Source organism: Salmo salar, unplaced genomic scaffold (genome assembly GCF_905237065.1).
Source record: "Salmo salar unplaced genomic scaffold, Ssal_v3.1, whole genome shotgun sequence".
Classification (NCBI taxonomy): domain Eukaryota; kingdom Metazoa; phylum Chordata; class Actinopteri; order Salmoniformes; family Salmonidae; genus Salmo; species Salmo salar.
This window is the reverse complement of record NW_025550663.1, coordinates 44,183-69,057: the sequence shown is the minus strand read 5'-3', so window position 1 is coordinate 69,057 and position 24,875 is coordinate 44,183. Positions and strand designations below refer to the sequence as shown.

The 24,875-nt window shown below is 40.2% G+C and overlaps 1 protein-coding gene across 5 annotated transcripts in view; it reads right to left on the bottom strand.

The window, feature by feature from the left end:
- Window positions 1–24,875, bottom strand: part of LOC106595664 (trichohyalin) — a 64,966-nt gene that overhangs the window by 17,628 nt on the left and 22,463 nt on the right. For all 5 annotated transcript variants that reach the window (XM_045713909.1, XM_045713911.1, XM_045713912.1 and 2 more), the window contains 24 exons: window positions 24,585–24,605; window positions 24,410–24,442; window positions 23,924–23,944; window positions 22,948–22,968; window positions 22,683–22,703; window positions 21,977–21,997; window positions 17,028–17,048; window positions 16,765–16,785; window positions 16,590–16,622; window positions 16,104–16,124; window positions 15,133–15,153; window positions 14,868–14,888; window positions 14,087–14,107; window positions 13,622–13,642; window positions 11,041–11,061; window positions 10,615–10,635; window positions 10,352–10,372; window positions 9,568–9,588; window positions 9,308–9,328; window positions 6,872–6,892; window positions 6,699–6,731; window positions 5,618–5,638; window positions 1,594–1,614; window positions 1,329–1,349 (listed from right to left, as the gene is read on the bottom strand). In XM_045713909.1, the coding sequence (XP_045569865.1) occupies window positions 1,329–1,349; window positions 1,594–1,614; window positions 5,618–5,638; window positions 6,699–6,731; window positions 6,872–6,892; window positions 9,308–9,328; window positions 9,568–9,588; window positions 10,352–10,372; window positions 10,615–10,635; window positions 11,041–11,061; window positions 13,622–13,642; window positions 14,087–14,107; window positions 14,868–14,888; window positions 15,133–15,153; window positions 16,104–16,124; window positions 16,590–16,622; window positions 16,765–16,785; window positions 17,028–17,048; window positions 21,977–21,997; window positions 22,683–22,703; window positions 22,948–22,968; window positions 23,924–23,944; window positions 24,410–24,442; window positions 24,585–24,605 (540 nt within the window). The remainder of the gene's footprint in view (window positions 1–1,328; window positions 1,350–1,593; window positions 1,615–5,617; window positions 5,639–6,698; window positions 6,732–6,871; window positions 6,893–9,307; window positions 9,329–9,567; window positions 9,589–10,351; window positions 10,373–10,614; window positions 10,636–11,040; window positions 11,062–13,621; window positions 13,643–14,086; window positions 14,108–14,867; window positions 14,889–15,132; window positions 15,154–16,103; window positions 16,125–16,589; window positions 16,623–16,764; window positions 16,786–17,027; window positions 17,049–21,976; window positions 21,998–22,682; window positions 22,704–22,947; window positions 22,969–23,923; window positions 23,945–24,409; window positions 24,443–24,584; window positions 24,606–24,875) is intronic.

The window sequence follows — 24,875 nt, the reverse complement described above, 5'->3', positions numbered from 1 at the left end:
TCGACTGGAAGCCAGTGGATTGTGTGGAGGAGCGGTTTGACATGGGAGAACTTGGGAAGGTTGAAAACCATGTGGGCTGTAGCATTCTAGATAAGTTGCAGGGGTTGTATGGCACAAGCAGAGAGCCCAGCCAACATCAATTTCTATTAGTCAAGACGTGAGATGACAAGTGCCTAGATTAGGACCTGTGCCACTTCCTGTGTGAGGTAGGGTCGTATGGATGTTGTAGAGCATGAACCTGCATGAACCATACATTATGGGTCAGCTAGGACTCAGGTATGGAGTTACCATACATTATGGGTCAGCTTGGACTCAAGTATGGAGTTACCATACATTATGGGTCAGCTAGGACTCAGGAATGGAGTTGCCATACATTATAGGTCAGCTAGGACTCAGGTATGGAGTTACCATAGTTGTTTTAATCATTATTACATGAACTAAGAAAAATGCTACTGTACACCATTTTGTTTTCTGTTTAAATCTGACTATTTTTATTTTGATCGTGGAGGGACTCTGTAGCCTATCAAATTATCTGTGTTTTGGAAACGTGTTTTTACACGAACAGAGATTTGTATTCCCTGTTTTGTGGTTACTTTGAAAGAGCGTCTGACGGCGGCATCACAAACCTGGGGCCTCAACGTAAGTTTTGAATTGGATTAGGAATTGCCTTTATAAAATGGTTCACATAATTATTTCAAAGTGATGATCTGGGACTCCTTGTGTCATATCACTTCTCTAATGTCACAAATCCTAACTGAGTTCCACCACCTAAACGAGTCCAGCGTACCTCTGTGAGACAACTTCTCCAATGAATATATTCTACCCTACCACCACTTCTTAATTTCATTATATAAATGTGACTGGTCCATCAGTGATCCTGGTCAATCAGAAACTACCCACTGGGCAAACTACGTTATCTCAACATGGATATTTGGGTAATATTTGGTTGATCAATGAGATTACAACCTACAGTATATTCACCCACTCATAAAGACTGCCAAAAGTGAGTTGAATTTCCAATGTGTTATAATTACGTTTTCAACCATCTAAAAGCACAACCAAATTCCAGTGGAAAAACAATGTTAGATGTTTTGTTTGGTTGTCACCCAAATGTGTATCACTGAACTTTCAGCTAATTTAAAGCACAGCAATGTTCAAATGGGAATACAATGTCAGATATGTTGTTTATTTATACAACCGATTAATGTGAATATCCATGTGCTTCATCAAATAGCAGAACCAAATGACCTGGATTGCAGTTCAAATGTTAAAAGCATAAAATGGTTGACATAATTCTAGCAGAGTGATGATCTGAAGACACTACTTACCTAGTCTCTCAGTGAGGTAATCTGTAAACATATAGAGAAGATGGAAGACAGTGAGAACATCATTAACATGAACACTAGAAGATGTAGTCTCTCTCTGGGACTCCTTGTCTCATATAAATGTTCCAACATTAGAAGGAAGATCTTCAATGTGCTCAAAATAACCTTGTTAAAATGTTTTCCTACTTGAAGTCAGTAAATTAAAGAAAATGTTTTCTTCGTGGTTCTAATAATGTTATTAAAGTGATGATCGGAAGACAGTACTTACTATTCTGCTCCCAGAGGTCAACTGTAAACATGTAGAGTAGATGGAAGACAGTGAGAACATCATTAACATGAACACTAGAAGATGTAGTCTCTCTCTGGGACTCCTTGGTCGGGATTCAATCCAATGTGCGTTATACGGCAGGGCACTTCACAGCTGACAATGCACTTTTTAAAGGCATTTTCCACCGGCATTTGCGGAGATCGCATTCATGGTAAACGCTGCACATGTTGACTCAAGTGTAAAATACCTTTAAAAGTCTGTTATAGTGTGCTGTGTTATAATGCACCTTGAATTGAATCCCGGTCCTTGTCTCATACCACTGTTCCAACATCAGAAGGAACATCTAGAGCCAATCAGAAGCTGAAACATTAACAAAGCGTGATCCCAGCCACTGTTGTTTTGGTTAAAAGCTGAGGGAGGGCTGGAGAAATAATATCACTCTCAAATTCAAAGACAGAACTATCGATGCCACGAATGACCCTACATGATGCTGGATCAAAAGTATTGTTTTAAATATGTTTAGACTGTACAGTGTTTGTTTACATTTACTTTGTTTACAAACATTGGGGTAAATGAAGAGCCATGAAGTGCTTTGAAAGGCTGGTCATGGCTCACATCAACACCATTATCCCAGAAACCCTAGACCGACTCCAATTCGCATACCGCCCCAACCGATCCAGAGATGATGCAATCTCAATCTCAATCGCACTCCACACTGCCCTTTCCCACCTGAACAAAAGGAACACCTTTGTGAGAATGTTGTTCATTGACTACAGCTCAGTGTTCAATACCATAATGCCCTCGAAGCTCATCACTAAGCTAAGGACCCTGGGGTCCCTGTTACCTACCCTTAACACGGGCCGCCCCCCAGGTAGTCCCATTGTAGCTCAGTTGGTAGAGCATGGCACTTGCAACGCCAGGGTTGTGGGTTCGATTCCCACGGGGGGCCAGTATTTAAAAAAATGTAATAACAATGTATGCACTCTACTGTAAGTCGCTCTGGATAAGAGCGTCTGCTAAATGACTAAAAATGTTTAAAAAAAATGTAAAATGTAAGGGTATGTAACAACACATCTGCCACACTGATCCTCAATACTGGAGCCCCTCAGGAGTGCGTGCTTTGTCCCCTCCTGTACTCCCTGTTCACCCATGACTGTGTGGCCAAACACGAATCAAACACATTCATTAAGTTTGTTGACAACACAACAGTGGTAGGCCTGATCACCGACAATGATGACACAGTCTATAGGGAGGAGGTCAGAGGCCTGCCAGTGTGGTGCCAGGACAACTACCTCTCCCTCAATGTGAGTAAGACAAAGGAGATGATCGTGGACTACAGGCCCCCATTAACATCGACCGGGCTTTAGTGGAGCGGGTCGAGAGTTTCAAGTTCCTTGGTGCCCTTATCACCAACAAACTATCATGGTCCAAACACACCAAGACAGTCGTGAAGAGGGCACGACAACACCTTGAAAAGATTTGGCACGGGTCTCCAGATCCTCAAAAAAAATGCACCTGACCAGTTGCATCACTACATTGTATGCCAACTGCTCGGTATCTGACTGTAAGGCGCTACAGACGGTAGTGCGTACGGCCCAGTACATCACTGGGACCAAGCTTCCTGCCATCCAGAACCTACGGTCAGGTCTATTAATATTGACATTGACCAAGTTATTATTATTTTAGCTGTCTACCACAGTATATTGGAGTTTAAATTAAATAATGGATGTGAGCTGAAAGTGCAGACTTCCAGCTTTAATTTGAGGGTATTTACATCCAAATTGGGTGAACAGTTTAGGAATAACAGAACTTTATATGTGGTCCCTCCGTTTTTAAGGGACCAAAAGTAATTGGACAATTGGCTGCTCAGCTGTTCCATGGCCAGGTGTGTGCTATTCCGTCATTAGTTCATTTACAAGTAAGCAGATAAAAGGTCTAGAGTTGATTTCAAGTGTGGCATTTGCATTTGGAATCTGTTACTGTTAACCCTCAATATGAAGTCCAAAGGTCTGTCACTGCCAGTGAAGCAGGCCATCATTAGGCTGAACAATCTAAACAAACCCATCAGAGAGATTAGAACATTAGGTGTGGCCAAATCAACTATTTGGTACATTCTTAAAAAGAAAGAACACACTGGTGAGTTCAGGAACACCAAAAGGCCCGGAAGACCGAAGAAAATAACTGTGGTAGATGACAGAAGAATTCTTTCCCTGGTGAAGAAAAACCCCTTCACAACAGTTGACCAGATCAAGAACACCCTCCAGGAGGTAGGCGTATCTGTGTCAAGGTAAAAAAGAATTCAAGCGAGGACTTCACCAGAGTAAATACAGAGGGTTTACCACAAGACTTAAACCATTGATAAGCCTCAAAAACAGGAAGACCAGATTAGAGTTTGCCAAAAAACATTTTTAAAAAGCCTGTACAGTTCTGGAACAACATCCTATGGTCAGATGAAACAAAGATCAATTTGTACCAGAATGATGGGAAGAGAATAGTATGGAGAAGGGAAGGAACAGCTCATGATCCGAAGCATAACACATCATCTGTGAAGCATGGTGGAGGTAGTGTTATGGAGTGGGCATGTATGGCTGCTAATGGAACTGGTTCCCTTGTATTTATTGATGATGTGACTGCTGACAAAAGCAGCAGGATGAATTCTGAAGTGTTTAGGGCTAGATTATCTGTTCAGATTCAGCCAAATGTTTCAAAACTCATTGGACGGCGTTTCACAGTGCAGATGGACAATGACCCAAAGCATACTGCGAAAGCAACCCAAACTTTTTTAAGGCAAAGAAGTGGAATGTTCTGCAATGGCCAAGTCAATCACCTGACCTGAATCCAATCGAGCATGCATTTCACTTGCTGAAGGTAAAACTGAAGGCAAAGCGCCTCGAGAACAAGCAGGAACGGAAGACAGCTGCAGTAAAGGCCTGGCAGAGCATCACCAGGGAAGAAACCCAGCATCTGGTGATGACTATGGGTTCCAGACTTCAGGCAGTCATTGACTTCAAAGGATTTGCAACCAAGTATTAAAACGCACAATTTAATTTATGATTGTTAGTTTGTCCAATTACTTTTGAGCCCCTAAAATTAGGGGTAATTAACACCGTTCACAAGATTCGGATGTAAATACCCTAAAAATAAAGATGAAAGTCTGCACATTCAGCTCATCTTGATTGTTTCCTTTCAAATCCACTGTGGTGGTGTACAGAGCCAAATTGATAATAACTTGGTCAATGTCCAAATATTTATGGGCCTGACTGTACAGTATATACTAGGCGATGTCAGAGGAAGGCCCAAAAAACTGTCAAAGACTCCAGTCACCCAAGTCACAGACTGTCCTTATTGCTACCGCACGGCAAGCGGTAAAGGAGCACCAACTCTAGGTCCAAAAGGCTCCTTAACAGATTCTACCCCAAAGCTATAAGACTGCTGAACAATTAATCAAATAGCCACTCGGACTACTTACATTGACCACCCCCCTCTTTGTTTTTACACTGCTTCTATTCGCTGTTAAGTATCTATGCATCTTCACTTTACTCCTACCTACATGTACAAATTACCTCGACTAACCTGTACCCCTGCACATTGACTCTGTACCGGTACCCCCTGTATATAGCCTCATTATTGTTATTTTATTGTGTAACTTTTTTTATTATATTTTTTATTTCGTTTATTTAGTAAACATTTTCTATTTTCTTAAAACTGCATTGTTGGTTAAGGGCTTGTAAGTAAGCATTTCACGATAAGGTGTTGTATTCGGCGCATGTGACAAAAACAATTTGATTTGATTTGATTTAAAACAAGTTTACATTTTGGGTTCTGATGGGGTACAACAGTTAGACTAAGATCTTTAATCATGTATAAGTTATATTCTTCAAGAATCAATGGGTACATATCATTTATTTATAAGTCCAAAAATGGAGGTATCAACTACCGACTGTCCCTTTGTGCTCAGAAAAAAAAGAAAAGTTAAATACTTCATATAATTCTAACAAAGTGATGATCTGAAGACGCTACTTACTCCTCTCCTTCTTGATGCCATCTGTAAACATGTGGAGTACATGGAAGACAGTGAGAACATCATTAACATGAACACTAGAAGATGTAGTCTCTCTCTGGGACTCGTCTCAGATCACTTATCTAACGTCACAAATCCTAAACGAGTTCCTCACACCTAAATGAGTCCAGCGTACCTCTGTGAGACAACTTCTCTAATAAAGATATTCTACCCTACCACCACTTCTTAATTTCATTCATTAAATGTGATCAGAGACTACCTGTATCAGAGACTACCTCTCTCTAGTCTAGTGGTCCTCTACAGCCTCAACACATCCTGTTCTAGAACATCAACATTAATGTGACTGGTCCATCAGTGATCCAGGTGTATCAGAGACTACTTCTCTCTAGTCTAGTGGTCCTCTACAGTCTCAACACATCCTGTTCTAGAACATCCACATTAATGTGACTGGTCCATCAGTGATCCGAGTGTATCAGAGACTACTTCTCTCTAGTCTAGTGGACCTCTACACATCCTGTTCTAGAACATCAACATTAATGTTACTGGTCCATCAGTGATCCAGGTGTATCAGAGACTACTTCTCTCTAGTCTAGTGGACCTCTACACATCCTGTTCTAGAACATCAACATTAATGTGACTGGTCCATCAGTGATCCAGGTGTATCAGAGACTACCTCTCTCTAGTCTAGTGGTCCTCTACAGTCTCAACACATCCTGTTCTAGAACATCAACATTAATGTGACTGGTCCATCAGTGATCCAGGTGTATCAGAGACTACCTCTCTCTAGTCTAGTGGTCCTCTACAGTCTCAACACATCCTGTTCTAGAACATCAACATTAATGTGACTGGTCCATCAGTGATCCAGGTGTATCAGAGACTACCTCTCTCTAGTCTAGTGGTCCTCTACAGTCTCAACACATCCTGTTCTAGAACATCAACATTAATGTGACTGGTCCATCAGTGATCCAGGTGTATCAGAGACTACCTCTCTCTAGTCTAGTGGACCTCTACAGCCTCAACACATCCTGTTCTAAAACACCATACTATGGTCTGAAGACACTGGGATATGAAGGACACAACTTACCCAATTGACTAGTGAGATCCTTCTCAACCACAGCTGTAGACAGATATTAAGAAAAGTCAGGGAACATTAATGTGAACAACATTATGTGTGTTCTACTTCGTTAGAAGTTATAGAAAGAAGAGACATCGGTTTACATAATGTTATCAAAGTGATGATTTAAAGACACTACTTACCCTTCTCCCCCCTGAGGCGAACTGTAAACATAGATGGAAAATAGATGGAAGACAGTGAGAACATCATTAACATGAACACTAGAAGATGTAGTCTCGCTCTGGGACTCCTTGACTCATATCAATGTTCCAACTTGAGATAATAGTTAAGGAACATTAATATGCGTGTTTTTCTGCTTCTCTAGAAGTTACAGTGCCTTCAAAACGTATTCACACCCCATGACTTTCTCCACAGTGTTGTGTTACAGCCTGAATTTAAATAGATGAAATTAAGAACACACACATTTAGAACACGCAATACCCCATAATGTTACTGATCAACACACAATACCCCATAATGTTACTGATCAACACACAATACCCCATAATGTTACTGATCAACACACAATACCCCATAATGTTACTGATCAACACACAATACCCCATAATGTTACTGATCAACACACAATACCCCATAATGTTACTGATCAACACACAATACCCCATAATGTTACTGATCAACACACAATACCCCATAATGTTACTGATCAACACACAATACCCCATAATGTTACTGATCAACACACAATACCCCATAATGTTACTGATCAACACACAATACCCCATAATGTTACTGATCAACACACAATACCCCATAATGTTACTGATCAACACACAATACCCCATAATGTTACTGATCAACACACAATACCCCATAATGTTACTGATCAACACACAATACCCCATAATGTTACTGATCAACACACAATACCCCATAATGTTACTGATCAACACACAATACCCCATAATGTTACTGATCAACACACAATACCCCATAATGTTACTGATCAACACACAATACCCCATAATGTTACTGATCAACACACAATACCCCATAATGTTACTGATCAACACACAATACCCCATAATGTTACTGATCAACACACAATACCCCATAATGTTACTGATCAACACACAATACCCCATAATGTTACTGATCAACACACAATACCCCATAATGTCAAAGTGGAATTTGTTTTTTTATACATTTTTACAACTGAATGAAAAATGAAAATCTGAAATGTCTTGAGTCAATAAGTATTCAACCCCTTTGTTATGGCAAGCATAAATAAGTTCAGGAGTAAAAATGATCTTAGCAAATCACATAATAAGTTGCATGGACTAATTCTGCGTTCAATAATAGTGGCTAACATGATTTTTTTAATGACTACCCCATCTCTGTACCCCACAGCTACAATTATCTCTGTAAGGTCCCACAATCGAGTAGTGAATTTCAAGCACAGATTCAACCTGTGGAAAAAAATTATGCTGAATAACCCTTTGAGCATGGTGAAGTTATTAATTACACTTTTAGATGGTTATTCAATACACCCAGTCAATACAAAGATGCAGTAGTACTTCGTAACTCCGTTATCAGAGAGGAAGGATACTTATCAGGGATTTCACCATGAGGCCAATGGTGATTTTAAAACAGTTACAGAGGTTAGTAGTTGTGATAGGAGAAAACTGAGGATGGATCAACGACATTGTAGTAACTCCACAATACTAACCTAAATAACAGAGTGAAAAGAAGGAAGCCTGTACAGATTAAACATATACCAAAACATACATCCTGTTTGCAACAAGGAACTATAGTAATCCACCAAAAACATCTGGCAAATAAATGTACTTTTTGTCCTGAATACAAAGCGTTTTGGGAAATGTTTTGGGAAAATCCAACACAACACATCACTGAGTACCACTCTATATATTTGCTAGCATGGTGGTGGCTGCAAAATGTTATGGGCAAGGACTGGGGAGTTTTTTAGGATAAAAAAAACCCAGAATGGAGCTAAGCACAGTTAAAAACCTACAGGAACCTGGTTCATTCTGCTTTCCAACAGACACTGAGAGACAAATTCACCTTTCAGCAGGACAATAACCTAAAACACAAGGGCAAATATACACTGGAGTTGCTTACCAAGATGACATTTAATGTTCCTGGGTGGTCTAGTTACAGTTTAGACTGAAACCAGGTTGAAAATCTATGACAGAGCTTGAAGAATATTTAAAACAATAAATGGGCAAATATTGTACAATCCAGATATGCAAGGCTTTTAGAGACTTACCCAAAAAGACTCACAGCTTTAATCACTGCCAAAGGTGTTTGTAACATGTATTGACTCAGGGGGTTGAATACTAATCTAATAAACATACTGTACATTAGTGTTTTTATTTCTCTTTAATCTGTAATAAATGTTAGTATTTTTCTACTCCAGTATTTTGTGTAGATCATTAACCACAAATGACAATTAAATACATTTGAATCCCATTTTGTAACACAACAAAATGTGGAAAAAGTCAATGGGTGTGAATACTTTCTGAAGAAACTGTACATCTATAGCAGAGACATTTGTTTACATAATGCTAGTAGCGTAATGATCTGACGACACTACTTACCCGTCTCTTCCTTGAGGTAATCTGTAAACATGTAGAGTAGATGGAAGACAGAACATCATTAACATGAACACTAGAAGATGTAGTCTCTCTCTGGGACTCCTTGTCTCATATCAATGTTCCAACATCAGAAGGAACATCTTCAATGTGCTCAAAATAACCTTCTTACATGTTTTCCTATCTAAAGTCGGTAGATTAGAGATAATTAGTATTTTGAGGTTCTAATAATGTTATCAGAATGATGGTCTGAAGACACTACTTACTAGTCTGGGCCGAGAGGTTAGCTGTAAACATGTAGAGTAGATGGAAGACAGAGAGAACATCATTAACATGAACACTAGAAGATGTAGTCTCTCTCTGGGACTCCTTGGTTGGGATTCAATCCAATGTGCGCTATACGGCAGGGCACTTCACAGCTAACAATGCACTTTTTAAAGACATTTTCCACCGGCATTCACGGAGATCACATTCATGGTAAACACTGCACATGTCGACTCAAGTGTAAAATACCTTTAAAAGTCTGTTATAGTGTGCTGTGTTATAATGCACCTTGAATTGAATCCCGGCCCTTATCTCATACCACTGTTCCAACATCAGAAGGAACATCTAGGGTCAATCAGAAGTTGAAACATTAACAAAGCGTGATCCCAGCCACTGTTGTTTTGGTAATAAGCTGAGGGAGGGGCTGGAGAAATAATATCACTCTCAAAATCATAGACAGAACTATGGATGCAAGGACTGACCATCCATGATACTGTATCAACATTATAGTTTTAAATATGTATGGAGGCTGTACAGAGTTTGCTTACATTTACTCTGTTTACAAACATTGAGATAAAACAAGGTTATATTTAGGGTTCTGATGGAGTACAACAGTTAAACTAAGCTATTTAATCATGTATAAGTTATATTCTTCAAGAATCAATGGGTACAAAATGAATTTAAAAGTCAAAAAATGGATGCACCAACTACCGATTGTCCCATTGTGCTCCAAAAAATTGTGTTTATGTAAATTTAGCAAAGTGATGATCTGAAGACACTACTTACCCTTCTCCTCCCTGATTTCATCTGTAAACATGTAGAGTAGATGGAAGACAGTGAGAACATCATTAACATGAACACTAGAAGATGTAGTCTCTCTCTAGGACTCCTTGTCTAATATCAATGTTCCAAAATCAGATAAAAGTCAGGGAACATTAATATGCACAACATGATGTGTTTTCTACTTCATGAGAAGTTACATCTACAGAAGAGACATTTGTTTACATAATGTTATCCAAGTGATAATCTGAAGATATTACTGTACTTACTATTCTCCTCCCAGAGCTTAACTGTAAACATGTAGAGTAGATGGAAGACAGTGAGAACATCATTAACATGAACACTAGAAGATGTAGTCTCTCTCTGGGACTCCTTGGTCGTGATTCAATCTAGTGTGCAGTATACCGCAGGGCACATCAGAGCTAACAATGCACTTTTTAAAGGCATTTGCCACCGACATTCACGGAGATCACATTCATGGTAATCACTGGACATGTCGACTCAAGCGTAAAATACCTTTAAAAGTCTGTTATAGTGTGCTGTGTTATAATGCGCCTTGAATTGAATCCCGGCCCTTGTCTCATACCACTGCTCTAACATCAGAAGGAACATCTTCAATGTGATCAGCAACAAAAAAAAGACTTCAAATGCTTCACATAATTCTTGCAAAGTGATGATCTGAAGACACTACTTACCCCTCTCCTTCCTGAGGTTATCTGTAAATATGCAGAGTAGATGGAAGACAGTGACAACATCATTAACATGTTACAGGTTCCACAGGAAATCACAGACTACAAAAACAAAACAGCCACGTCACAGATTCCGACGTCACGCTTCCAGACAAACTAAACACCTTCTTTGCCCGCTTTGAGGATAATACAGTGCCACCGTCGCGGCACGCGAACAAGACTGCGCTCCCCCCCCTTCTCAGTGGTTGACGTGAGTAAAACATTTAAACGTGTTAACCCTGGCAAGGTTGCTGGCCCAGACGGTATCCCTAGCCGTGTCCTCAGAGCATGCGCAGACCAGCTGGTTGGTGTGTTTGCAGACATATTTAATCGGTCCCTCTCCCAGTCTGTTGTCCCCACATGCTTCAAGATGGCTACCATTGATCCTGTACACAGGAAGGCAAAGATAACTGAACTAAATAACTACTGCCCGTCGCACTCACTTCTGTCATCATGAAGTGCTTTGAGAGGCTAGTCAAGGATCATATCACCGCCACCTTACCGGCCACCTTAGACCAACTTCAGTTTGCAAACCGCCCCAACAGGTCCACAGATGACGCAATCGCCATCACACTGCACACTGCCCTATCCCATCTGGACAAAAATAATACCTATGTAAGAATGCTGTTCATTGACTACAGCTCAGCATTCAACACCATAGTACCCTCCAAGCTCATCATCAAGCTGGAGGCCATGGGTCTCAACCCCTCCCTGTGCAACTGGGTTCTGGACTTTCTGACGGGCCGCCCCCAGGTGGTGAAGGTAGGAAACAACATCTCCACTACGCTGACCCTCAACACTGGGGCCCCACAAGGGTGTGTGCTCAGCCCTCTCCTGCACTCCCTGTTCACGCACGACTGCGTGGCCATGCACGCCTCCAACTCAATCATCAAGTTTCCAGACGACACAACAGTAGTGGACTTGATAACCAACAATGACGAGACAGCCTACAGGGAGGAGGTGAGGACAATCGGTGTGTGGTGTCAGGAAAACAACCTCTCACTCAACGTCAACAAAACATCGGAGATGATCATGGACTTCAGGAAACAGCAGAGGGAGCACCCCTGTATCCACACCGAAGGGACAGCAGTGGAGAAGGTGGAAAGTTTAAAGTTCGTGGGCGTACACCTCACAGACAAACTGGAATGGTCCACCCACACATACAGTGTAGTGAAGAAAGCACAACAGCGCCTCTTTAACCTCAGGAGGCTGAAGAAATTTAGCCTGTCACCCAAAACCCTGACTAACCTTTACAGATGCACAATCGAGAGCATCCTGTCTGCCTGTATCACAGCCTGGTACGGCAACTGCACCGCCCACAACCGCAAGGCTCTCTAGAGGGTGGTCTGAACAACGCATCACCGGGGGCAAACTACCTGCCCTCCATGACACCTACAGCACCCGATGTCACAGGAAGGCCAAAAAGATCATCAAGGACAACAACCACCTGAGCCACTGCATGTTCACACCACTATCATCCAGAAGGCGAGGTCAGTACAGGTGCATCAAAGCTGGGACTGTGAGACTGAAAAACAGCTTCTATCTCAAGGCCACCAGACTGCTAAACAGCAATCACTAACTCAGAGAGACTGCTGCCTACACTGAGATCCAATCACTAGACACTTTAATAAATGGAACACTAGTCACAGTAAACAATGCCACTTTAAATAATGACACTTTAATAATGTTTACATATCTTACTTTACTCATATCACATGAATAAACTGTATTTTATAGAATCTACTGACCCTTGCCTATGCCGCTCGGCCATCTCTCATCCGTATATTTATATGTACATATTCTCGTTCACCCCTTTAGATTTGTGAGTAGTAGGTAGCTCTTGGGAAGTGTTAGATATTACTGCACTGTTGGAACTAGAAGCACAAGCATACCGCTACCCTCGCATTAACATCTGCTAACCATGTGTATGTGACCAATAAAATTTGCTTTGAACATGAACACTAGAAGATATAGTCTCTCTCTGGGACTCCTTGTCTCATATCATTTCCCTAACGCCACAAATCCAAATTGAGTTCCACCACCTAAATGAGTCCAGCGTACCTCTGTGAGACAACTTCTCCAATGAAGATATTCTACCCTACCACCACGTCTTAATTTCATCAACATTAATGTGACTGATCCATCAGTGATCCAGGTGTATCAGAGACTTCCTCTCTCTAGTCTAGTGGTCCTCTACAGCCTCAACACATCCTGTTCTACAACATCAACATTAGTGTGTTTTCTACTACCCTAGAAGTAATGTCAATAGAAGATGTAACTTGGGGCGGCAGCGTAGCCTAGTGGTTAGAGTGTTGGACTAGTAACCGAAAGGTTGCAAGATTGAATCCCCGAGCTGACAAGGTACAAAATCTGTCGTTCTGCCCCTGAGGAAGGCAGTTAACCCACTGTTCCTAGGCCATCATTGAAAATAAGAATTTGTTCTTAACTGACTTGCCTAGTTAAATAACGGTTAAAAAGAAATATTATAAAAAAAACATTGGTTCACATAATGTTGTTATTAAGGTGATGATCTGAAGACACTACTTACCTAGCTTCCCAGTGAGGTCATCTGTAAACATGTAGAGTAGATGGAAGACAGTGAGAACATCATTAACATGAACACTAGAAGATGTAGTCTCTCTCTGGGACTCCTTGTCTCATATTGGGTCGGCAGGTAGCCTAGCGGTTTGAGCGTTGGACTAGTAACCGAAAGGTTGCAAGATCAAATCCCCGAGCTGACAAGGTGAAAATCTGTAATTCTACCCCTGAACAAGGCAGTTAACCCACTGTTCCTAGGCCATATTTGAAAATAAGAATTTAATGTTAACTGACTTGTCTAGTTAAATAAAGGTGAAATAAAAAAATATCAATGATCCAACATCAGAAGGAACATCTTCAATGTGCTCAAAATAACAGTACATTTCTTCCTACTTAAAGTCGGTAAATGTGAGAAAATTCAACATTTTTGGTTCTAATAATGTTATCAAAGTGATGATCTGAAGACACTACTTACCTTTCTCCTTCTTGAGGTCATCTGTAAACATGTAGAGTAGATGGAAGACAGTGAGAACATCATTAACATGAACACTAGAAGATCTAGTCTCTCTGGGACTCCTTGATCGGGATTCAATCCAATGTGCGCTATACAGCAGGACACTTCACAGCTAACAATGCACTTTTAAAGGCATTTTCCACCAGCATTCACATAGATCACATTCATGGTAAACACTGCACATGTCGACTCAAGCATAAAATACCTTTAAAAGTCTGTTATAGTGTGCTGCTTTATAATGCGCCATGAATTGATTCCCGGCCCTTGTCTCATACCACTGTTCCAACATCAGAAGGAACATCTAGGGCCAATCAGAAGTTGAAACAATAACAAAGCGTGATCCCAGCCACTGTTGTTTTGATAAAAAGCTGAGGGAGGGTCTGGAGAAATAATATCACTCCCAAATTCATAGACAGAACTATGGATGCAAGGAATGACCATCCATGATACTGTATCAACATTATAGTTTTAAATATGTTTGGAGGCTATATAGTGTTTGTTTACATTTACTTTGTTTACAAACATTGAGATAAAACAAGGTTATATTTTGGGTTCTGATGGGGTACAACAGTTAAACTAAGATCTTTAATCATTAATAAGTTACATTCTTCCATAATCAATAGGTACATATCATTCATCTATAAGTTCAATAATGAATTTAGCAATTACCGATTGTCCCTTTGTGCTCAAAACATTTGTTTACGTACATTTAGCAAAGTGATGATCTGAAGCCACTACTTACCCTTCTCCTTCCTGATTTCATCTGTAAATATGTAGAGTAGATGGAAGAGAGTGAGAACATTATTAACATGAACACTAGAAGATGTAGTCTCTCTCTGGGACTCCTTGTCTCATATCAATGTTCCAACATTAGAAGGAGCATCTTCAATGAGCTCAAAATAACCTTCTTAAAGTGTTTTCCTACTTAAAGTTGGTAAAATAAAGAATATGTAACTTTTGTGGTTCTAATAATGTTATCAAAGTGATGATCTGAAGACACTACTTACGATTCTGGGCCCAGAGGTTAACTGTAAATATGTAGAGTAGATGGAAGACAGTGAGAACATCATTAACATGGACACTAGAAGATGTAGTCTCTCTCTGGGACTCCTTGGTCGGGATTAAATCCAATGTGCGCAATACCACAGGGCACTTCATAGCTGACAATGCACTTTTTAAAGGCATTTTCCACCTGCCTTCACAGAGATCGCATTCATAGTAAACACTGCACATCGACTCAAGTGAAAAAACCCTTTAAAAGTCTGGTATAGTGTGCTGTGTTATAATGCATTTACATTTACATTTTAGTCATTTAGCAGACGCTCTTATCCAGAGCGACTTACAGTAGTGAATGCATACATTTCATACGTTTTTTTTCTTCTTACTGGCCCCCCGTGGGAATCAAACCCACAACCCTGGCGTTGCAAACACCATTGCAAACACCATGCTCTACCAACTGAGCAACAGGGAGGCCCAAATGTATCTTGAATTGAATCCCGGCCCTCGTCTCATACCACTGTTCCAACATCAGAAGGAACATCTAGGGTCAATCAGAAGTTGAAACAATAACAAAGCGTGATCCCAGCCACTGTTGTTTTGGTTAGAAAGCTGAGGGAGGGGCTGGAGAAATAATATTACTCCCAAATTCATAGACAGAGCTATGGAAGCAAGCACTGACCATCCATGATACTGTATCAACATTATAGTTTTAAATATGTTTGGAGGCTATGTAGTGTTTGTCTACATTTACTTTGTTTACAAACATTGAGATAAAACAAGGTTATTATTTGGGTTCTGATGGGGTACAACAGTTAAACTAAGATCTTTAATCATTAATAAGTTATATTCTTCAAGAATCAATGGGTACAGAATTAATTTATAAGTCCAAAAATGGATGTAGCAACGATTGTCCCTTTGTGCTCAAAAAAATGGTGTTTAAGTACATTTGGCAAAGTGATAATCTGAAGACACTACTTACCCATCTCCTCCTTGAGGTCATCTGTAAACATGTAGAGTAGATGGAAGACAGTGAGAACATCATTAGCATGAACACTAGAAGATATAGTCTCTCTCTGGGACTCCTTGTCTCAGATCACTTCTCTTACGTCACAAATCCTAACTGAGTTCCACCACCTAAATGAGTCCAGGGTACCTCTGTGAGACAACTTCTCCAATGAATATATTCTACCCTACCACCATGCCTTAATTTTATTCATTAAATGTGACTTGTCCATCAGTGATCCAGGTGTATCAGAGACTACCTCTCTCTAGTCTAGTGGTCCTCTACAGCCTCAACACATCCTGTTCTAGAACATCAACATTAATGTGACTGGTCCATCAGTGATCCAGGTGTATCAGAGACTACCTCTCTCTAGTCTAGTGGTCCTCTACAGCCTCAACACATCCTGCTCTAGAACATCATTCTATGGTCTGAAGACACTGGGATATGAAGGACACAACTTACCCAATTGACTAGTGAGATCCTTCTCAACCACAGCTGTAGACATAGATATTAAGAAAAGTCAGGGAACATTAATGTGAACAACATTGTGTGTGTTCTACTTCTTTAGAAGTTATAGAAAGAAGAGACATCGGTTTACATAATGTTATCAAAGTGATGATTTAAAGACACTACTTACCCTTCTCCTTACTGAGGACCTCTGTAAACATGTAGAGTAGATGGAAGACAGTGAGAACATCATTAACATGAACACTAGAAGATGTAGTCTCTCTCTGGGACTCCTTGTCTCATATCAATGTTCCAACATCAGAAGGAAGATCTTCAATGTGCTCAAAATAACCTTCTTACATTTTTTCCTACTTAAAGTTGGTAAATTTGAGAAAATTTAACTTTGTGGTTCTAATAATGTTATCAGAATGATGATCTGAAGACACGACTTACCCTTGTCCTCCCTGATTTCATCTGTAAACATGTAGAGTAGATGGAAGACAGTGAGAACATTATTAACATGAACACTAGAAGATGTAGTCTCTCTCTGGGACTCCTTGTCTCATACCAATGTTCCAACATCAGATGAAAGTCAGGGAACATTAATATGCACAACATTGTGCAATTCCTACTTCACGAGAAGTTAGATCTACGGAAGAGACATTGGTTTACAGTTGAAGTCGGAAGTTTACATACACCGTAGCTGAGTACATTTATACTCAGTTTTCCACAATTCCTGACATTTAATCCTAGTAAAAAATCCCTGTTTTAGGTCAGTTAGGATCACCACTTTATTTTAAGAATGTGAAATGTCCGAATATTAGTAGAGAGAATTATTGATTTCAGCTTTTATTTCTTTCATCACATTCCCAGTGGGTCAGAAGTTTACATACACTCAATTAGTATTTGGTAGCATTGCCTTTAAATTGTTTAACTTGGGTCAAATGTTTTGGGTAGCCTTCCACAAGCTTCCCACAATAAGTTGGGTGAATTTTGGCCCATTCCTCCTGACAGAGCTGGTGTAACTGAGTCAGGTTTGTAGGCCTCCTTGCTCCTACATGCTTTTTCAGTTCTGCCCACAAATTTTCTATAGGATTGAGGTCAGGGCTTTGTGATGGCCACTCCAATACCTTGACTTTCTTGTCCTTAAGCCATTTTGCTACAACTTTGGAAGTATGCTTGGGTCATTGTCCATTTGGGAGACCCATTTGCGACCAAGCTTTAACATCCTGACTAATGTCTTGAGATGTTGCTTCAATATATCCACATAATTGTCCTTCCTCCTGATGATATCTATTTTGTGAAGTGCACCAGTCCCTCCTGCAGCAAAGCACCCCCACAACATGATGCTGCCACCCCTGTGCTTCACGGTTGGGATGGAGTTCTTCGGCTTGCAAGCCTCCTCCTTTTTCCTCCAAACATAACGATGGTCATTTTGGCCAAACAGTTTTATTTTTGTTTCATCAGACCAGAGGACATTTCTCCAAGAAGTACGATCTTTGTCCGCATGTGCAGTTGTAAACCATAGTCTGGCTTTTTTATGGCGGTTTTGGAGCAGTGGCTTCTTCCTTGCTGAGCGGCCTTTCAGGTTATGGCAATAGAGGACTCGTTTTACTGTGGATATAGATATTTTGTACCTGTTTCCTCCAGCATCTTCACAAGGTCCTTTGCTGTTGTTCTGGGATTTATTTGCACTTTTCGCACCAAAGACGTTCATCTCTAGGAGACAGAACGCGTCTCCTTCCTGAGAGGTATGACGGCTGTGTGGTCCCATGGTGTTTATACTTGCGTACTATTGTTTGTACAGATGAACGTGGTACCTTCGGGCGTTTGGAAATTGCTCCCAAGGATGAACCAGACTTGTGGAGGTCTACAAGGTTTTGGCTGATTTCTTTTGATTTTCCCATGATGTCAAGCAAAGAGGCACTGAGTTTGAAGGTAGGCCTTGAAATACAGTCGTGGCCAAAAGTTTGGAGAATGACACAAATATTAATTTTCACAAAGTCTGCTGCCTCAGTTTGTATGATGGCAATTTGCATATACTCCAGAATGTTATGAAGAGTGATCAGATGAATTCCAATGAATTGCAAATTCCCTCTTTGCCATGCAAATTATCTGAATCCCCAGAAACATTTCCACTGTATTTCAGCCCTGCCACAAAAGGACCAGCTGACATCATGTCAGTGATTCTCTCGTTAACACAGGTGTGAGTGTTGACGAGGACAAGGCTGGAGATCACGCTGTCATGCTGATTGAGTTCGAATAACAGACTGGAAGCTTCAAAACAGGGTGGTGCTTGGAATCATTGTTCTTCCTCTGTCAACCATTGTTACCTGCAAGGAAACACGTGCCGTCATCCTTGCTTTGCACAAAAAGGGCTTCACAGGCAACGATATTGCTGCCAGTAAGATTGCACCTAAATCAACCATTTATCGGATCATCAAGAACTTCAAGGAGAGCGGTTCAATTGTTGTGAAGAAAGCTTCAGGGCGCCCAAGAAAGTCCAGCAAGTGCCAGGACCGTCTCCTAAAGTTGATTCAGCTGCGGGATCGGGGCACCACCAGTACAGAGCTTGCTCTGGAATGGCAGCAGGCAGGTGTGAGTGCAACTGCATGCACAGTGAGGCGAAGACTTTTGGAGGATGGCCTGGTGTCAAGAATGGCAGCAAAGAAGCCACTTCTCTCCAGGAAAAACATCAGGGACAGACTGATATTCTGCAAAAGGTACAGGGATTGGACTGCTGAGGACTGGGGTAAAGTAATTTTCTCTGATGAATCCCCTTTCCGATTGTTTGGGGCATCCGGAAAAAAGCTTGTCCGGAGAAGACAAGGTGAGCGCTACCATCAGTCCTGTGTCATGCCAACAGTAAAGAATCCTGAGACCATTCATGCGTGGGGTTGCTTCTCAGCCAAGGGAGTGGCTCAATCACAATTTTGCCTAAGAACACAGCCATGAATAAAGAATGGTACCAACACATCCTCCGAGAGCAACTTCTCCCAACCATCCAGGAGCAGTTAGATGACGAACAATGCCTTTTCCAGCACGATGGAGCACCTTGCCATGAGGCAAAAGTGATAACTAACCTGTTATGGATAGGGGGCAGTATTTTCACGGCCGGATAAAAACGTACCCGATTTAATCTGATTATTACTCCTGCCCAGAAACTAGAATATGCATATAATTATTACCTTTGGATAGAAAACACTCCAAAGTTTCTAAAACTGTTTGAATGCTGTCTGTGAGTATAACAGAACTCATTTGGCAGGCCAAAACCTGAGAAGATTCCAAACAGGAAGCGCCCTCTCTGACCATTTCTTGGCCTTCTTGATCATCTCTATCCAAAACAGGGGATCTCTGCTGTAACGTGACACTTCCTACGGCTCCCATGGGCTCTCAGAAGGCGGCAAAAAGCTGAATGGTGGCTTTGCAGGCCCTGGCTGAAAAACATTAGCGCATTTAGATAGTGGTCGATCAGAGAACAGAGACTGGAGGCGCGTGCACGAGCCGACCCCATGTTTTTATTCTTTCGTCTTTGAACGAAAACAACGACTCCCAGGTCGGAATATTATCGCTTTTTTACGAGAAAAATAGCATAAAAATGGATTTTATACAGCGGTTGACATGCTTCGGAGTACGGTAATGGAATATTTCGATTTTTTTTGTCACGAAACGCGTCGGGCGCGTAACCCTTCGTCACCCTTGGATAGTGTCTTGACGCATACGAACAAAACGCCGCTATTTGGATATAACTATGGATTATTTTGAACCAAACCAACATTTGTTATTGAAGTAGAAGTCCTGGGAGTGCATTCTGACGAAGAACAGGAAAGGTAATCAAACTTTTCTAATAGTAAATCGGAGTTTGGTGAGGGTCAAACTTGGTGGGTGTCAAAATAGCTAGCCGTGATGGCTGGGCTATCTACTCAGAATATTGCAAAATGTGCTTTCACCGAAAAGCTATTTTAAAATCGGACACCTTGATTGCATAAAGGAGTTCTGTATCTATAATTCTTAAAATAATTGTTATGTTTTTTGTGAAAGTTTATCGTGAGTAATTTAGTAAATTCACCGGAAGTGTTCGGTGGGAATGCTAGTTCTGAACGTCACATGCTAATGTAAAAAGCTGTTTTTTTATATAAATATGAACGTGATTGAACAAAACATGCATGTATTGTGTAACATAATGTCCTAGGCGTGTCATCTGATGAAGATCATCAAAGGTTAGTGCTGCATTTAGCTGTGGTTTTGTTTTTTGTGACATTATATGCTAGCTTGAAAAATGGGTGTCTGATTATTTCTGGCTGGGTACTCTGCTGACATAATCTAATGTTTTGCTTTCGTTGTAAAGCCTTTTTGAAATCGGACAGTCTGGTTAGATTAACGAGAGTCTTGTCTTTAAAATGGTTTGAGTAGGAGGCAGTTTAATATGGGCACGTATTTCATCCGGCCGTGAAAAAAATACTGCCCCCTACATGTAAGAAGTTTTAAAGGCACAGTCAACTTAGTGTATGAAAACTTCTGACCCACTGGAATTGTGATACAGTGAATTATAAGTGAAATAATCTGTCTGTAAACAATTGTTGGAAAAGTTACTTGTGTCATCCACAAAGTAGATGTCCTAACCAACTTGCCAAAACTATAGCTTGTTGACAACACATTTGTGGAGTGATTGAAAAATAAGTTTTAATGACTCCAACCTAAGTGTATGTAAACTTCCGATTTCAACTGTACCTGTGGCCTCAAGGAAAGTTTTGACTTGGATTACACATTGCCTTTATAAAATGGTTCACATTATTCTTTCAAAGTGATGATCTGGGACTCCTTGTATCATATCAATGTTCCAACATCAGATAAAAGTCAGGGAACATGAATATGCATAATATGTGTTTTCTACCATTTCATTAAATAAATGTGACTGGTCCATCAGTGATACAGGTGTAACAGAAACTACCCACTGGGCAAACTACATCATCTCAACGTGGATAATTGGGTAATATTTGGTTGAGACGTTGATCAATGAGATTACAACCTACAGTATATTCACCCATCTAAAAAGACAGCCAAAAATGTGTTCAATTTCCAATGTGTTATCCCTACGCTTTCAACCATCTAAAAGCACAACCAAATTCCATTGGGAAAACTATTTTAGATTTAGGGTTTTGTTGTCACACAAATGTCTATACCTGTGCTTTCTACTAATTTAAAGCACAGCAATGTTCAAATTGAAATACAATGTCAGATATGTTGTTTATCTTATTTTTTTAGATTAATGTGAATATCCCTGTGCTTCATCTAATAGCAGAACCAAATGAGCTGGATTACAGTTGAGATTTTTTTTTTTAAATAAATAAACATAAAAATGCTTGTCCACAATAAAGTGATGATCTGAAGACACTACTTACCTTTGTCCTTCCTGAGGTCATCTGTAAATATGTAGAGTAGATGGAAGACAGTGAGAACATCATTAACATGAACACTAGAAGATATAGTCTCTCTCTGGGACTCCTTGTCTCATATCACTTCTCTAACGTCACAAATCCTAATTGAGTTCCACCACCTAAATGAGTCCAGCGTACCTCTGTGAGACAACTTCTCCAATGAAGATATTCTACCCTACCACCACTTCTTAATTTCATTAAATAAATGTGACTGGTCCGTCAGTGATCCTGGTCAATCAGAAACTACCCACTGGGCAAACTACGTTATCTCAACATGGATATTTGGGTGATATTTGGTTGAGACGTTGATCAATGAGATTACAACCTACAGTATACTCACCCACTCATAAAGACTGCCAAAAGTTAATTGCATTTCCAATGTGTTATAACTAGGTTTTCAAACATCTAAAAGCACAACCAAATAACAGCGGAAAAACAATGTTAGATGTTTTGTTTGGTTGTCACTTAAATGTCTATCACTGCACTTTCAGCTAATTGAAAGCACAGCAATGTTCAAATGGGAATACAATGTCAGATATGTTGTTTATTTATACAACCGATTAATGTGAATATCCATGTGCTTCATCAAATAGCAGAACCAAATGACCTGGATTGCAGTTCAAATGTTGACATCATTCCAGCAAAGTGATGATCTGAAGACACTACTTACCTAACTTCTTAGTGAGGTAATCTGTAAACATGTAGAGTAGATGGAAGACAGTGAGAACATTATTAACATGAACACTAGAACATGTATTCTCTCTCTGGGACTCCTTGTCTCATATCAATGTTCCAACATTAGAAGGAGCATCTTCAATGAGCTCAAAATAACCTTCTTAAAGTGTTTTCCTACTTAAAGTTGGTAAAATAAAGAATATGTAACTTTTGTGGTTCTAATAATGTTATCAAAGTGATGATCTGAAGACACTACTTACGATTCTGGGCCCAGAGGTTCACTGTAAATATGTAGAGTAGATGGAAGACAATGAGAACATCATTAACATGAACACTAGAAGATGTAGTCTCTCTCTGGGACTCCTTGGTCGGGATTAAATCCAATGTGCGCAATACCACAGGGCACTTCATAGCTGACAATGCACTTTTTAAAGGCATTTTCCACCTGCCTTCACAGAGATCGCATTCATAGTAAACACTGCACATCGACTCAAGTGAAAAAACCCTTTAAAAGTCTGGTATAGTGTGCTGTGTTATAATGCATTTACATTTACATTTTAGTCATTTAGCAGACGCTCTTATCCAGAGCGACTTACAGTAGTGAATGCATACATTTCATAAGTTTTTTTTCTTCTTCCCGTACTGGCCCCCCGTGGGAATCAAACCCACAACCCTGGCGTTGCAAACACCATTGCAAACACCATGCTCTACCAACTGAGCAACAGGGAGGCCCAAATGTATCTTGAATTGAATCCCGGCCCTCGTCTCATACCACTGTTCCAACATCAGAAGGAACATCTAGGGCCAATCAGAAGTTGAAACAATAACAAAGCGTGATCCCAGCCACTGTTGTTTTGGTTAGAAAGCTGAGGGAGGGGCTGGAGAAATAATATTACTCCCAAATTCATAGACAGAGCTATGGAAGCAAGCACTGACCATCCATGATACTGTATCAACATTATAGTTTTAAATATGTTTGGAGGCTATGTAGTGTTTGTCTACATTTACTTTGTTTACAAACATTGAGATAAAACAAGGTTATATTTTGGGTTCTGATGGGGTACAACAGTTAAACTAAGATCTTTAATCATTAATAAGTTATATTCTTCAAGAATCAATGGGTACAGAATTAATTTATAAGTCCAAAAATGGATGTAGCAACGATTGTCCCTTTGTGCTCAAAAAAATGGTGTTTAAGTACATGTGGCAAAGTGATAATCTGAAGACACTACTTACCCATCTCCTCCTTGATGACATCTGTAAACATGTAGAGTAGATGGAAGACAGCGAGAACATCATTAGCATGAACACTAGAAGATATAGTCTCTCTCTGGGACTCCTTGTCTCAGATCACTTCTCTTACGTCACAAATCCTAACTGAGTTCCACCACCTAAATGAGTCCAGGGTACCTCTGTGAGACAACTTCTCCAATGAATATATTCTACCCTACCACCATGCCTTAATTTTATTCATTAAATGTGACTTGTCCATCAGTGATCCAGGTGTATCAGAGACTACCTCTCTCTAGTCTAGTGGTCCTCTACAGTCTCAACACATCCTGTTCTAGAACATCAACATTATTGTGACTGGTCCATCAGTGATCCAGGTGTATCAGAGACAACCTCTCTCTAGTCTAGTGGTCCTCTACAGCCTCAACACATCCTGCTCTAGAACATCATTCTATGGTCTGAAGACACTGGGATATGAAGGACACAACTTACCCAATTGACTAGTGAGATCCTTCTCAACCACAGCTGTAGACATAGATATTAAGAAAAGTCAGGGAACATTAATGTGAACAACATTGTGTGTGTTCTACTTCTTTAGAAGTTATAGAAAGAAGAGACATCGGTTTACATAATGTTATCAAAGTGATGATTTAAAGACACTACTTACCCTTCTCCTTACTGAGGACCTCTGTAAACATGTAGAGTAGATGGAAGACAGTGAGAACATCATTAACATGAACACTAGAAGATGTAGACTCTCTCTGGGACTCCTTGTCTAATATCCATGTTCCAACATCAGAAGGAAGATCTTCAATGTGCTCAAAATAACCTTCTTACATTTTTTCCTACTTAAAGTCGGTAAATTCGAAATAATTAAACTTTTGTGGTTCTAATAATGTTATCAGAATGATGGTCTGAAGACACTACTTAATAGTCTGGGCCGAGAGGTTAGCTGTAG